The sequence below is a fragment of the Anastrepha ludens genome, chromosome 5, assembly GCF_028408465.1.
Source record: "Anastrepha ludens isolate Willacy chromosome 5, idAnaLude1.1, whole genome shotgun sequence".
In the NCBI taxonomy this organism is placed as follows: Eukaryota; Metazoa; Arthropoda; class Insecta; order Diptera; family Tephritidae; genus Anastrepha; species Anastrepha ludens.
This window is the reverse complement of record NC_071501.1, coordinates 70,757,681-70,773,620: the sequence shown is the minus strand read 5'-3', so window position 1 is coordinate 70,773,620 and position 15,940 is coordinate 70,757,681. Positions and strand designations below refer to the sequence as shown.

At 35.2% G+C, this 15,940-nt stretch overlaps 1 protein-coding gene across 1 annotated transcript; it reads right to left on the bottom strand.

The window, feature by feature from the left end:
* Positions 1–3,848: 3,848 nt before the first annotated feature.
* LOC128864200 (protein FAM151B) lies at positions 3,849–14,748 on the bottom strand. The gene is made up of 5 exons (XM_054103755.1): positions 14,635–14,748; positions 9,829–10,089; positions 7,945–8,186; positions 7,161–7,373; positions 3,849–4,580 (listed from the first exon to the last, which is right to left on the bottom strand). The coding sequence occupies exons 1-5, from the start codon at positions 14,711–14,713 to the stop codon at positions 4,218–4,220; spliced, it is 1,158 nt and encodes a 385-aa protein (XP_053959730.1). The 5' UTR covers positions 14,714–14,748; the 3' UTR covers positions 3,849–4,217.
* Between the last annotated feature and the right edge of the window lie 1,192 nt (positions 14,749–15,940).

The window sequence follows — 15,940 nt, the reverse complement described above, 5'->3', positions numbered from 1 at the left end:
TTGAAAATTGCAACCATTACATCAGTATTTTCTTACGACGTTGTCATGTTAAACTATCGTCAGTAAAGCGACTTTACAAACCTCTTTTTTATTACAAATTTTTCATCAAAACCTTATTGGCATACCACCTTGATAAAAAAATTCCCGAAACAACCGCCAGGTTTGATGTGAATTCTATCTCTTTTTTTTGTTAGGTCGCCACACCTGTGATTAACATTCCTTCCAAACTCTATCGCCAATACGCGACATTTGTAAAAATTACGCCGTTTTGAGTAAATCTACCTCGGCACGTGTTTTCGCTTTTTAACATGTGTAAAAATTGATTGGAATTTGAAACCACAAATTTGCTTTAAATTTAACGTTAAAATTGATTTAATAATGCGAAAACCTTAGAAATGTTGGAAAACTGTTTCGGTAATGGAGCTCCAAAGAACGCACATTCAAGGTAATGTTCTTTAAGCTCTGAATTGATCTGAAGATGAGCTACGCCGTGTGTCTACTACATATCTCATTCGCCTCGCATACAAGTTAGCAATTCTGAACGGATTTATAAAATAACGCAATATGACAGTGCAAATATACTTTCCTCGAGACATATGTATGTATGTATATCAAACTGTAGGTCTAGTCCACTGTATTTGTGACGTACGTTTTTATACTGATCCACAAATGGAGGGCCCTACAGTTTTAAGGCGACTCCGAACGGCAGATGTGTGGGTCGAGATTCTTAGTCGAAATTATGGAGGTTCAATCTGGAACGTCACGCCAACAATAGTGATGAATAAATCCAATAATTTATAAGCATATTTAAGATGTTTAATAAAAAGTATTTAGAACAAGCTAAGTCAATCTCAAAAGATGTGTAAATAATAATGAACTCAATCAGAGCTCTCGTGACGAGTGCATTCCTTGCATACAGACTTCTTATAACGCCAATATGGAAAAATCTAATTTCCGAAGCGCTCTTTTTCTTCGTCTTCTTAATTTGGCGCGATAACCGCTTACGCGATTTTGGTCGTTTCTTTATAGTGCTAACCGGCGCCAGTTGGTCCAAGCCCTTCTCCTCTTGATCTGTCCAATGCAGAGGAGACCTTTCTCTGCTACCTCCAGCTGGTACCGCATCGAATACATTCAGAGCCGGAACGTTTGTGTCCATTCGGATGACATGACCCAGCCAACGTAGCCGCTGAATGTTTATTCAGTGCGCCATGTTTATGTCATCGTTAAGCTCATATAGCTCATATTTCCATCGCCTGCGATACTCGCCGTCGCCAACGTGCAAATACCAAAAAAGCTTCCGCAGTATCTTTCTCTCAAACACTCCAAGCAACGCTTCATCTGATGTTGTCGTTTGGACGGGCATGATGAAAGCCTTATAGAGTGTTAGTTTTGTTCATCGGGAGAGGACTTCACTACTCAGTTGCCTACTTTGTCCAAAGTACCGCTTGGTGGCTAGAGAGAATCTACGTTGGATTTCCAGGCTAACATTTAATGCTGGTTCCTAAATAAACGAAGCGCTCTAGATGAATAGAAGCAGGCAACTGAAATAGTATGAAGGTATGGGGGTTATATTATAAAAATGAGGGGAACGTATAGCAAAACCAATAAAAACTGTTTGGATACGTTCAATTCGAGTTATATGACAGGATAAGTTCTCCAGATGATTACAAATGCTAATATAGCATAGCATTTCGAAATTATATAGGTAATGAATATGGCTAGCAAAAGACAACTTCTCGTCAAAAATAACTCCTAAGTCCAATAATTTACTGACCGATCTCCGACAATAATTAGAGATAAAATAAGATGTCTTCCAAGAAGAAAAACTCTTGGCGAAAGTAATTTGGTAGCATTTTGAAGAGCTTTATCAAGCAAAATGAGCTTTGTGAATCGGATGATTTTCTTACTATAATAGATTTTAAGGTCGTCAGCATCAAGTAAAAACTTGGCACTTGTGAACTACAAACTGTGGTATTTTTTTCAATCATTTTTTTTATTTAGTAAAAAAGTTATTCAAAAACAAGATTGAACTATTCATTTCTCGCCCCCTTGTACTTAGCTGTAAATTTATATTTATTCAGTCGGCGAAAGAGTGTCATCATTCAAAAGAAGATATTTAACTACTTGCAACGATGTATAAAATGTCAATAAAGGGTGATCAATTTAAAAGTTTCGGATTTTAAATTGAAATAAAACAACGATAAAATTCAAATGGATGGGGCAATCTTAATTATATTTGTGTAGAACCATTCATGACATTTATTTTTTAAAGATAATCCCTTTCAAATGTTTGCAGCAAGTGCGTCGTAATTCGGGCATTCGTAAACACCAAATTTGAATGACTCGCTGGAGGACTTCGGTCGGTCTCATGAATAACTTTAGTAATGTTGCCTTCCAATGTCTCAATCGAAGCTGGTTCATCCACAAAGCATTTATACTTTACATACCCTCACAAATAAAAGTCCACAGGTGTGATAGCACACGATCTTGGTGGCCAATCCACTGGTCCAAGGCGAGAGATAAGTTGCTCACCGAAACGACGACACAGTAAATCCATTGTTTTACTGGCTGTTTTGCAACTAGCACCTGGTGTTGACGCCGACTAAAACCAAATGATGTGGCAATCACGGGCTTCAATTTCCGACATCAAATAGTCACTTTTCATGACGCAACAGCGTTCGCGTTTACCTGTTACATTGGCGCCAGCCTCGCCTTTGAAGAAATATAGGCCGATGATTCCTCAAGCACCGTGGGCCCCCCAAACGGATGTTTTCAATGGATGTAATGACTGTTCATGAATGGCTTCGAATTGCTCTTCAGCCCAAAACATGAAGCTAAAAATGAGACTCATCGCTGTGCACTATAAGTTTGCCTGAGGGCGCGATGAACATTTTTCACAGAGTGTCTATTTTCGTAACATAATTGTACGATTTGTAAACCTCGTTAAGGTGCAAGTCTTTCCCTGATGAAATGTCAATGAATACTGGAAGAAAAATGTATTTAGTTTGACAGTAGTCACACGAGATCTTTCCAAAAATCCCTATTGGAAAAATTACCTTTAATCTGATCACCCTTTAGCATCTAGCGGTCGCTATAGCAGAATGGGTCGGTAATGCCCAGGTTCGAACCCCACTAAGGACACGAAACTCGAAAATAATTGATATAGGCAGCCAAAGATAAATCTCTGAATCTATTTAGTAGACGTCTTGTAAACCTCTTGCAGAAGTTTAAGTTAGGTTAGGTTTATTGCGTTGCCCCTAAAGAGGTAGATTTTCAAGAAAACCATCATTACATTATTTTCTCGGTAGATGGCTGTAGTGATCGATATCTCCTAAAGTATTCATTAAACTCTTTAAAGTTTCTGCTCTTTGTCAAGGTGACTTTCCACACTAAAAAATTGTTTTGTTGTCTTTTGTTGTTCCATTCAGTTGTGAGTTACAGGGTGTTAATAATGAAAGTCAATAAAGTGAAATATCTAAATTCGCTTGTAAATTTACAATGCTCTTTATTCGACGTCTGATAGTAGAATTATCTTATTATTAGCTTTTGCGTATGCTAATATGATTTAATGGAAATGTCCTTCTACTCCACCTTTTAGATGTTGAGGTCACCTTCTGAGATAGCAGGTAAAAATGCAATAAGCGAAAAGAGACCGAACAAATAATGCTTATGTGAGTTAGTTATTTAGCACTAACAATGCATACAGGAAATTATACGGGAGCTCCAACGAATACAATAGCGACGAAACAACAACTGCAGCGAAAGGAGAGCTGAACGCGATTCAACAATTGCAACTTTAAATTGGAAGTGCAGGTGCATCGACGATTAATTAGTAAGAGAGAGATTTACACAATTAATATGAATTTTATTTAAAAATAAGACTATTTTATACAGTTTGCTGAGACTTGTGCAGTATTTATCACGTTCTTCATAAAGCAAACCACATATCTCTCAGAGAGCAAACTTTCATGAAAATCATCTTTATACAGCTTTTGCGCTGTTTTCATACGAAACGGCGAACGTGATCACAATAAAGTAGAAATTTAAAATTTAACTAAGGCTTGCCATTTTTTTAACATATATGTATATTTATGCTTGCATATTTGTTAATATGAATTTTCTGCATTTCGTGAATATCAAAATATATTACTTATATTCCTCAATATCATATTTCTTCTCTCCAGAAAATCAATAAGTCATTGATGCGACAAACAAAATTATAATCTAATGCGATTTAACCACATGCTGGCTAAAACCAAACATGCGCTGACTACACTAAAACTGAACAAAGATGGTAGCCTTGCCGGGGCTCTGCCGGTGTCCGCACGTCCCAAATCCAACTGACCGGCCAATGCATCGGGTACATCCAAATAGACGCGATCGAAGCCGAATGAGAAAATTAATTTACGTAATTTCTCCACATCAACAAAATCATTATCCGATGACCAAATAGTGATGGAGCTTTCATTTGTCTCGTTTACTGCGGCTACAAGACTATGCAACTGGTCCATACTATTTGCCGCAATACCAGCGCGCACAGGGAACGTGATGGGATGCTGCTTGGCGGTGACATTGTTGTTCTAAATAATTATAAGAATAAAATAAGGAAAATTAAATTAGAGAATAAAAAGGAAATATTATTAAATAAATTATTTATTATTATTAAGGCCGGCAGGCCAATTAGATGTCATAAATTCAGTAGTTTTCGCGAAGGGTTGTAGGATGAGAAAAAAAACAATTAGCCAAATGAAGTTTTGGGGATAGTTTAATATATATTTGAACTAAAAAAAAAAAAATTTGTACAATCTCCAACAATATATTGTAAGCCGAGTTATCAATTGATTCCCAGAGCGCCTTGCCACTGAAGTATCCAACTTCTGTACAAGATACAACTTGCAATTTTCATCTGAAAACAAAAAAAAAAAAAAAGATTATTAATTTTGATGTAATTATCTTCGATGTGAACTAAGAAAATTGGGAGAAACACGTAAAATTCGAATTTTTGGGGAAGGTAGAAAAAAAGTGGTTTTTCAAGGAAAAAAAAAACTCTTCAACTGGATAAAAAAGTCGCTTAAAAAAGTTTTTGGATGTTTTTTTTAGTTCACATAGAAGAGAAAACAATACTGAAGATAACGCATTTTGAATGAAATGGATAGCTCGTTTAGTTTTTTTGCAATCGTGTACATAAATTAGGTAAAATCGTGAAAATGAAAAGCCGAGAAAACGCGCTTCAAACTACAACAATAAGCGCACGGTTGCTCGACGCCGCACTACGCTCGGCTCTGTAGCTCTGCAAATACTTGGAATTTAACTCTGAAAATGTGTGTCTCATGTCCTTGAATATCTAAGCTATTGATTTCAGGAAAAAAAAAATCGATTTTTTTGACCTTTTAATTGGCCCACCGGCCTTAAATAAATAAATGGTTGGCTGGCGGCAAATTTACAGTGGCGAAAAATGAGGTAGTTAGGCAGGGTACACTTGAGGCAATTTCTTGGACAACATACAGGCTTCTCTCGGACATGTGGACTTTAAGCAGTCAATAAATAACAGGAATAAATGGAAAGCGGTCCTGGGTGCTTATAAAGCTAACGAAGCCATAACTTTCGTGAATGATGGTGTCTATTAACCGGGCACTATCCCATGAGAATCCATGACGGAAAGTTGGAATCATCTCAGAATCTTTTCTTTATCAAACCTGCTATTACGTGGCAAAAATTCAAACATCTTAGTTGCCACTTCTAATTCCAGCATGCACTTGTGCACAAGGATGCACAAAATTTTATTCACATTACGGTTACATCTAACTGCCTTACAGGATCGGGATATATATGGGCATATGCCATCTCCTGGTACCCAAATTAGAGAAAACTGATTAAGAGTCCCGAGTCCCTCTATAAGGCTTTGAGGATTGGTTGACTGTCCGAAAGTATTGTATTTTAATTTTTACTTTTTCAAACAGTCTTTTGGATGTGATCTCCACTGTTTCCATTATGGCGAAAAGATCCGTATGAAAAATTGTAGTATCTGTACTCGATGTTAAAAGATTTGTGTGCTCTAGGCACCACTATTCTTGCACCTACCCCTACGGGAAGATAACCTTGCATCTCTTAAGAAAATTGAGCACGGTTTCCATGTGGTCATTCATCTGGGCCAAACTTGCTGCATGTTCAACCCTGTTTAGGATATTGCGGTGTGTAGTAAGATCTCCTGGCTTAAATATTTCTTTGACAAATGACAGGAGAGTGCGTGTATAGTAGCTTCCTCTTGCATTGCAAAGTGTTCCGGTGGTACTTCTTATGGCCCCTGTTATGCTTAGGCACGCCAGCCCTTGTAGTCTACAAAGTTTTGATAGCGGCTACAGCGGGCGTCTGTCTTGTATCAAGCGGCTTGCTATATACGGGCATTAATGGCATGTCTATAGGCTAAGTAGTAGCTATATGCTATCAAAGGTAGCAGCCCTACCATTGGATTAGAAAACCTGGCTAATCCTCCATTTTCAAAATAAACTGATTACTGAAACCATATTCTGGCCCTACGCTCCAACCGGAGTTAACGGAAATTATATATATGCCCACTTTTGAGAAAATGGATGTATCTCGATAACTACTTAAAAAAGCTTGCTCAGATTGCTCCCCACCTCCTTTAGCTCCGACAAAACCATAATTGATATCGGATAAAAATAACGTCCACTCTTCATACGTTCAAACTGAATTTCCGTCCACCCATCTGTTGCTACAGGCTATAGCTCCCATTGTCTAGGGTCTGTTTTATTCCAAAATTTAACAGTCAACCCAAATTAAATTTACTAAAATCTGCACGGGTATACAAAGTTCGGTCCGACCCAAATTTGGCACTGCTTGTTCAATACTACTGATGATTTATAAATGGATGAAACTAATCTTAACGGTTTTCTAATTGAACCGTTTTTTTTTATAAAATTTTCTTTTCTTATCAACTTCGATTTCCGTTCTTTTATTACAAAGACAACACATATCTGTTTTTTGGTATAGACACTTTAACCTATAACCACTACCCAACCTAACCTACACATATTCTTCTCTTTTCCACTAGTCACCTTACAAGCTGATCCCATATGTCTCTCAGTATTATTGGAGTGGGAGATTTAGCTGTGATAAATGTGCGTGCGTATGACACTTACTTTAATGGCAACCAACATTTCTTCGATTTCCTGCTCTGTATACGCGCCCTCTGTATAATTGGCGCCCCAGAGCGTTGTCCAACCAATCGAAAGTACGGCCGTTTCGAATTTTGCTGCACCAGCGAAGAAACGTTCTGGATCCACAGGCACCGTATCGGACTGATTGACAGGCCCACTGATGATGTCGGCATTAAGCCAAATGGGATAGGACATCTGCACGAAAGGGAGAAGATATTTATGATGAAGCTACTTGAATAATGAATTTTAAAATACAAATGATTCTTATTGATTTATGTATTTTTTTAAAGGTATTTTATTATATAATTTTTAAAAAAGGTAAGTTCAAAACATGATTCAATGATAAAAGGTTTGCTCAGTGAGCAGCTTTCTCGTTCTCTCGGTTTTAAATTTAATAATAAATTCACAAAATGAAATCTTGGATTAAGTGAAATAATTTCTTGTTTTGATATTTGGCGCAATTTCCGCTTATAACTTCTGTTTGTACCGTTATTTACATTCAAATATTAATTAAAATTAATTTTTAAAGCGTTCGCAGTTTGTTTCCATTTAAGTAAGAAAATACATTTTTGCTACCATTTTTACCAAAAAGGATTTAATTTGTTCCACTTTATTCACATTTTTAAATACAACCTTTTGTAAGGGAGTATCAAAAATCGAATGCCACTAATGAGCAAACCTTTAATAATTGAATCATGAGTTCAAAATTATTATAAAAAATTGTCACTTCGAAGCTCATATGACTTCCCTTAATCGCAATACCTACCAATGGTATCAGTTCACTCAAAATTTCCAATGAGCCCTCAAAGACCTCAATGGACTTGAAATCTAATTTCACACCCTTCGCTGCCTCGATGTTCTCTTCATTATGCTCCAAAATACGCAACAAGAATTCCATTAAAGACAGATCCGAGGAATTAGCTGGCGGATGAGCCATCACCGGCAAATCATCGCCAGTGTTATTAAGCTTGCCAAGCACAATGTCTGCCTCAATCATATTTATGTCGCCTAAAATATATTTACATCAATACAGTACTGTTTATATTAATATGCAGAATCATTATATACACCCATGATCAAAATAATAGATACGTGATATTATGACAACTTTTTTTTTCAATTTCACTTTTTATGAAAATATATTACTATATCAGTTTAATACAAATAACATCTACATTTATGATTCAAACTTAATAAAAGATTTATAAAAGTTTAACAAATTTTTTATTTCGTTGTATGGAGACCTGGTCACAGTGACATTGCAGGAAACTGCGAATCCGACGAGCTGGTCATACAAGGGACCTGTGAGGTAATGTGCCCGCGAAAGGAGATGATCGGGATCCCCTTGACAACCTGCGCTCTACTCTAGCTGCCCAGCTTTCGCGGGACTAAGATTCAAGCGTCTTGGTTCTCACTTCTTTTCTGCGCCTGCTGATATAGCAGGTGTTGATAACAAAAATCTGATGAACTTCATCAGCAGCATAAAGAGGTTAACACAACCGCAGACTAGTCACCGTTCGTAGTCCACAAACACTCACCATTCCCCATCCCCTCCCTTTCTCCCCTTTATTCCTTCACCCTCTCGCAATGGTATCACAAAGGATGAACCAAACTTTTTTTTCGTCCAAGTGGGCCCTACTCTCTGGGCAATCATCCTACCTAACCTAACCTATGGAGAAAATGCGTCAGAGAAATAATTATCTAAAGTCAATTCAAATTTTTAGCCATTTCAAACTTGCTCTCAATGGGTTATAAAAGAGTGTACACAAATTCTTTTAAAAATTCTAATTAAAAAGTTTGAAATTTTGATAAAAGTTTGGCAAATTTCCATAAATCTTTTACAAAGCTTGAAGTTAGATTTATATCATATTCAAACAGAAATTAATAAATTATTTTGATATTCAAAGAAAAATGATATTTTTTAATATAAATGAGCGCATGTTTATTTCATTATAAAGAGGAAGGTATGCCGTTAATAGTGGAAAATAACACCAGGCAAATGACCATCACGACCACGCTCGAAGTACAATATCCTTTTCATGAAATTTTCCATATCGAATTGCAAAGTGGCTGCCCTATGTCCTCGATAGCCTCACCAATTCCATCTTTGAGGTCTTCCTTTCCATGAAATTTTCCATAATCGAATTGCAAATTGGCTGCCCTATGTCCTCGATAGCCTCACGAATTCCATCTTTGAGGTCTTGAATCGACCCTGAGCTGTTGGCGTAGACCTTCTCTTTCACGTGGCCACAAAGAAAAAAGTCACAAGGTGTTAAATCACAAGGCCAATGGGCCTTCACCTCTTCGAGAGATAACACGGTCCGCCGTCTTGTTGAAAATCAAGTTTGTCCAGATCAATACCATCCAATTCCGGCCATAAAAAACCGTTAATCATCTCTCGATAGCGCAATCTTATTCAAAATAACACCTGTTATTGGAAAACCCTTTATATTTATATAAACAATTAAACAAAATGAAAAAAACAAGAGAAAAGTAGTCAAAGCTGGTCAAAATAACGCGTGTCTAACGCGTGTCTATTATTTTGGTCCTGGTTGTACTTATATAATTGAGTGAACACCTGGCGTATAAGCAATGAAGCAACATCTAGTTGCGTATACGTCATGGCGCCTCTCCCAGCTCTTATACTTACTTTCGAGCGCTTCGTTCAGCTCTTTTTGGCTGTTCACCGCATGTGCCCATGTGATGGCGGTGAGATTTACTTTCTCATTTATGGGCATGATGATTGGCAGCCGATTACGCAAATTTAGCTGCAATTCCTCTTTATGCGCGCTTGAGTTGATGCCACTACTTCCAGAAATTGGCAGCACGTTATAGTAAAGGAAGCTGACGTTGTTGTTGGACTGCGTTCCCACCGCAGATAAAGCAACTACATTGGCATTGTGGTTATGTGCTGCAAAATTAAAAGGGAAAACAAACTATTAAAAAAATATTTCCTATGCAATAGATTTCTAATAAAACGTGATTTCAATGCAGTCTCCTTAAGCAATAATGATATACAAATATTATAGATATAAATGTTTAAGCGCATTTGAAATGCTAAGAAAGAACACAGGTATAGACAATGGGAGACCAACAAATATATTTACAGCTACTGAAATGGAATACACCTGAAGTAATCGCCAAGCTAGTGTAGCACTGTCTTCAGCTTTTAAGGGGTTATACCATATACAGTTAGAATTTTCGAGAAATCGATTTATTTTCATTTTATTTATTTTTATTTAATGTACATATATTTAAGAATGCACACAGAAAATTCAATATCGTTCCGGTGATTATTTTCGAAGTTATACGCAAATTTGAAAAGGCGTTTCAGAGTGCTTGAAAGTAAAAGGCAAACTTTAAACGCGTTTTTCTCAAAATGGTGTTTTCAAAGCTGGTGACCAACATTACTCGAAAACGGATAAACCGATTAGCCTCAAATTTTAACACGAGCTTCTTAAATATATTTTTTAGCACCTGTTCGAAGATTTTTTCTCACCGATAAATATTTTTTTATAAACAATTTAAGGGGGAAGCTTGCTTTAGAAACTTCAAAAAATCGATTTTTTCGTGGATTTTTTGGGAAGGAAAGAAATATTCGATTGAAACGAATCTTTCAGGTGTTATTGTTATTTCAGTCTTCTCAAATTTTTTTATTAAAATATATGTCATATTATGCCTGGTACAAGCATTTTACCGAAAAAGTTCAATTTTTTTAATACAGCAACAATTGCAGATTAGACCTTTATTTAAACTTCGTTTACAATTTTTAAAGCAACTTTTAATGATAGACCTGGTGGTTATAGTTTTTTGCCATATATGTAGCCGTAATTTACGTTAAGAAATATAGTTTTGGGGCTTAAGAAATATATTTCTTTCTTTCTTCTCGAAATGCTACGTGAATATCAAACGATTTATTCATCGCTGAATGCGATTTCGCTGGATTGCTTGAAATATTTGCTGTTTTAAATTTAAATTGGAAAGAAGCGAAAAAATAAAGATATGCGAAAAGAAGTATGCTACAAACTCGGAATTATGACTTAATAATCAAAATGTTGCTATTTTTGTAATATGCAAAATCACACATTTACCGCAAAATATCCCGAAATGTCATATAATTATACTCTTCGCCTTGTCTTAAAACACAGTATCAAAATAGAAATAGGTAAATGAAATTGAATTTTCGTCTTACCCTAGAAGAAAATGATTGAAATAATTTGCAATGCATAGTCGGAGGAAAGGCCAAAAAGAGTTTTGCAAGCCACTGAACTGTATCGAAAGAATACACAGCCGAATATATGTGTGTAGTTCATTAACTATTTTAGCAACTATTCCCACAAAAACATGCGAGAATAGGAGACAATTTTCATTACTTCACCGACTCAAAACATATATAAGAAATAAGATGTCACAAGAGAGGTTGAATAAGGCAGCACATTTTCTATATATGTATATCGCATGGAATATGTAACATAAATATGTGTATTTTTAAGTGGTTTTTGCAATTTTAAACCTCTTTAATAGCCTACTTTCAATATTTGAGTGGTGTGATAAAAATGTAAACGGTCATGTGTGAATGCAATTGCATTTAAATGCACGCGAATACGTAGTACATACACACATAATTTCTACTCAAGCATGACTTTGTTCAACTGTCAGTTGGCACCTGTTGAGAAAGGTGAGAAGAATGGAGTGAGCGTGAAAATTGCGTAGTTTTCGGAATGGGCAGCCAACTGGCATGCATAAATTGCTTTTGTAACTATTGCTTTAAAGCAAAAATAATAAGCAGCTGTTCATGCATACGAGTATATCCGTATACATACGAAACGTACAGGTTCGTTGATAAGTAAGAGAGTAAAATGTGAATGAAATTAGCTTTTTTATGTAATATTATTTTCCTCCTATTCGAAAGGATCCTCCAGCATTTTCTACTACCTCTGTAACGATTATTCGAAAACTCTGCAAAATATTGTGTCACAGCTCTCTGTTGAATTATTAATGAATGCGACACTAACTTTTCGAATAGCCCTTTCATATGTAATTATTTATATTTATTACAACCACGTTTTTAATCTAAATCCCATCAATCCCAACAGTAAGAAATGATGAACCAGATTCCTTTAACATTTTGCCCTTTTTATAAATTTCTGCTGCTAGTAAAAATTCCTATTAGCCTAAGAAGTTATGGTGTTCCAGATAGATATTTAGACTGGTGATGATGGCGTTAAAGAGCGCAATATACAGAATTAATATTTAGCAAAGAGGTGCGTTGTAATCAACAGTTTTCAACCTTATGTCATACAGTGCATTAAACATGTGCGATAATAATTTTGAAAATCATGGGAAGAACTCGACGGCCCAGATTTTTGACCATGCACCTTTGCCTGCAGAAATCTAGAACAACTGCAAGAATGCCTAAGTATTATTGACCTATAACTAAGAATTAACCAACAAAAGACGAAATACATACATGGTACCATCAAGATCTGAGAGTAGCACATGACCAACAACACTAACTATGAACGGCTACGATTTCAAGGGCATTAGGACTTTTGTTTATCTGTGAGCGGTGTTGCCAGATTTTTTTTTTTAAAAACTGTTAATTAAAAAAAAATGTTTTTCGATCCAAAAACAGTAGTAGATTTTTTTTAATTAATGTTTTTTTAATTTTATTGCACATCATTTATTTAAAAACTAAACAAAAACAGTCTTTATAAACTGGAATATTTAAATTAAATCACATTTTTTTAATAAAACTCAATGTCCTTACTTTTTGTAAATTGTTTCGTTAATTTTTGTGCGCATGGTTCGGTACCTCAGATTTGGTATAATACCAGAAAATTTTGGACTTTCTAATTTATTTTTATTATATTCAAGTTGATTTGGGTATTTTAGTGTTTTTTTTTTTTGTAGCTCAAAAAAATATAAAAAATTTAATATATTTTAATTTATTTGTTCAAATCTGAAATTTCATAAAACTGTGATTTGTACAATGAGGTAATTTGAAGAACTTAAGATTTTAAACTGTTATTTGCAGTTGAAATGATGAATTTGACAATCGACGTAACGACAATGCGATGCAATCGGCTACCAGTAAAAGACTAAAAGCAGCAAATAATTTGTACTTTATTAAAAATGTTCCAATCAAAGCTAATTAACAAGAAATGTAAAACGAGAATATATCAATCAATGGTGAGACCAGTTTCATGCAATGAATGAATCAATAAAGGAAGATGATTAATGGAGTATATAAAGCGATTACGAGATTAATGCGTTAATATAACAGAGGAGAGGAAATTCGTTAAGTCCTATGGAATCGAATGGGCAGAACAAATAACACGCATGCATGCGGAGAGACTGCAGAAAATATTACTGGAGACTAAGCTTACAAACGGCACGTGAATTTGTGCGTAACAAACTTACGAAAGTGCCCAGGTTCGAATCTTCGATCATGAAACACCAAATAATAGAAACATTTATTTTTAAAAGCGGTAGCCCTTGGCAGACAATGGCGACCCCCCAAGTGTATTTCTACCATGAAAAAGCTTCTCAAAAAAACCGTCTGCCGTAAAATTGTAGGTAACCCTATTTATGGAGCAATATGAAAACGCACACAACAACCAGGAGGAGGAGCTCACCCAGTCGCCAAATAACAAGCGCACGTAGTCAAAGACGACGAAATAGCAAACAACCTGCAAAAATTGGTAGTCCGAAACTGGAAAAAGACAGTATGCGAACGACGAGAATGTCGAAAAGTCGTCTTATAGGCCAAAGCTTACAAGGAGCTGTAGCGCCAAGCGATGGTTATAAACCGTCTATCATTGCGCAATATTCGGTTTTTGCGTTGTAAAAAAAGTACACTGACACGTCAACTTTAAATAATGAATTAACATTAATGAAATAAAATCTTTTGCGTGTTCAAATTAAAAAAAAAATGAAATATTAAAATGTCATATGATTGATTCCTCTACTGGTTACTTTTAAACCAACCTATACATGTGAGTGATTGTAAATAAATAAATACCTACTCATTGTGGAAAGAAATATGAGTACCCAAAGCAAAAATGTGTCATGTTGGGAATGTAAATATGGAAGTGTGCTGACGCTGAAAAATCACTGATTATTCTAGCGAAACATATAAAACACATACATACATGTTTACAGAGAGCTTTGTAAATGCTTAAAGTACAAAATACAAGCAGAAACGAACGTACAAATAAATTGTTTAAATTGAAATACCAAAACAAGTATTCGCTGATATGCACACCTGCCTTTTTTGCACACTTGAAAAATAATTAATAAATGCTGAAGCTTTTCAATTAAAAGTGGAGTCACAAGTAACTGTAATGAGCGCACGTATTTTATAAATTAATGAAAATTATATGAATTAAATAAAAAATATAAATTAGAGCAATCAATATTTAGTTAAATTTTTAAAATTTGTGTCATACTTTACCCAAAATAAGCAGTGCACCTATACACAAAACCACGTTCTTGTTTAGCCATTTTACAGAGACCTCACTGTGCTCAAGCATTTTAGTGTAATTATTATTGTTTTTTTTTTGTGATTTTGTTGCTAAAATTATTGATATGTACAAAAATACAAAAAAAAGAATACATAAAAAATAATACAAGCATTCAATAATGTTAAACTTAATTATTTACGTAATGTAGTAATATTTACTACGGAAGTAAAAATTTCTCAACATTTTTATCTTTATTTCTTAAGAGAATTAATCCAAAAAGTTTAGGGTGATTAGTCCTCAATTCCTGGGCAATGGAATAATAGCTCACATGCCTGTTCGTCTCGACGATGTTCATGATTTTATCAAAATTTTCGACGATTGGTGTAGGCGTGTCAGAGCGTGTCCCATTTTCGACGTCTACATTACCAGAACGAAATAATGTGAATCAAGGCTTTGGTATCGCATTTTACATTGAACTGGCTCCACACAGAGCTGACATTTTTTTGGCATCTCCTCCCACTTTTTAACTTGGTAGTAATGGTACTGAGAAATGTATAGACTTTGTTTTGCTACCTCCATTTTGTAATCTACAACAGACACTCCCTTCACCACACTCAAAACTGTACAATACGGTTTTTGTTTTTCGAGCTTAATATCACTTTCATCACCCCATATTATATGACCCGTTGTAATGTAACATCGTAAGTACTGGCTCACTAAAGCCATCTAACGAAAAACATTCAGTACCTTTTGATTCTCCTAATGCAAAAGCTATTTAATCTTGTACTTAAATAAGGCAGTTGAAGGATGGACTGTACTTTCTATTAATCCACATCTATTCTATTAATCTATGCAAAGGAGGTTAAAATCAGTAACAATCGCTGCATGAAACATTTGAATTATTTCGCAAAAAATTATTTTAGCTTGGTTTGAAACTAATTAGTTTGTAACCAATTTATGCCAAATTTAAAAGTAAGCAAACTACTATTTCTAACAATTCTGTAACTTTTTGTTGACCATTTGGAAAGGAACTAAAATGGGGTTTATTTAAAATGATTGCAAATCGTGAATCTTTAACTCGTTTTGTGGCCATTTCTTTCACTTCATGCACATTTTTATAAAATTAAAGCATTGAAAGTTATTTCTATAATTTACAATATTTTTATAATTTTTGAAGCAACAAATTTGGGTAAATAATTGAACAGACCTACGTAAGAACTGGAGAACCACCGAACATTGCTTTTAAGGCCTAACCGAACTATGCATTTTCAAGGGGCCAAGTAATAAACAAGCACA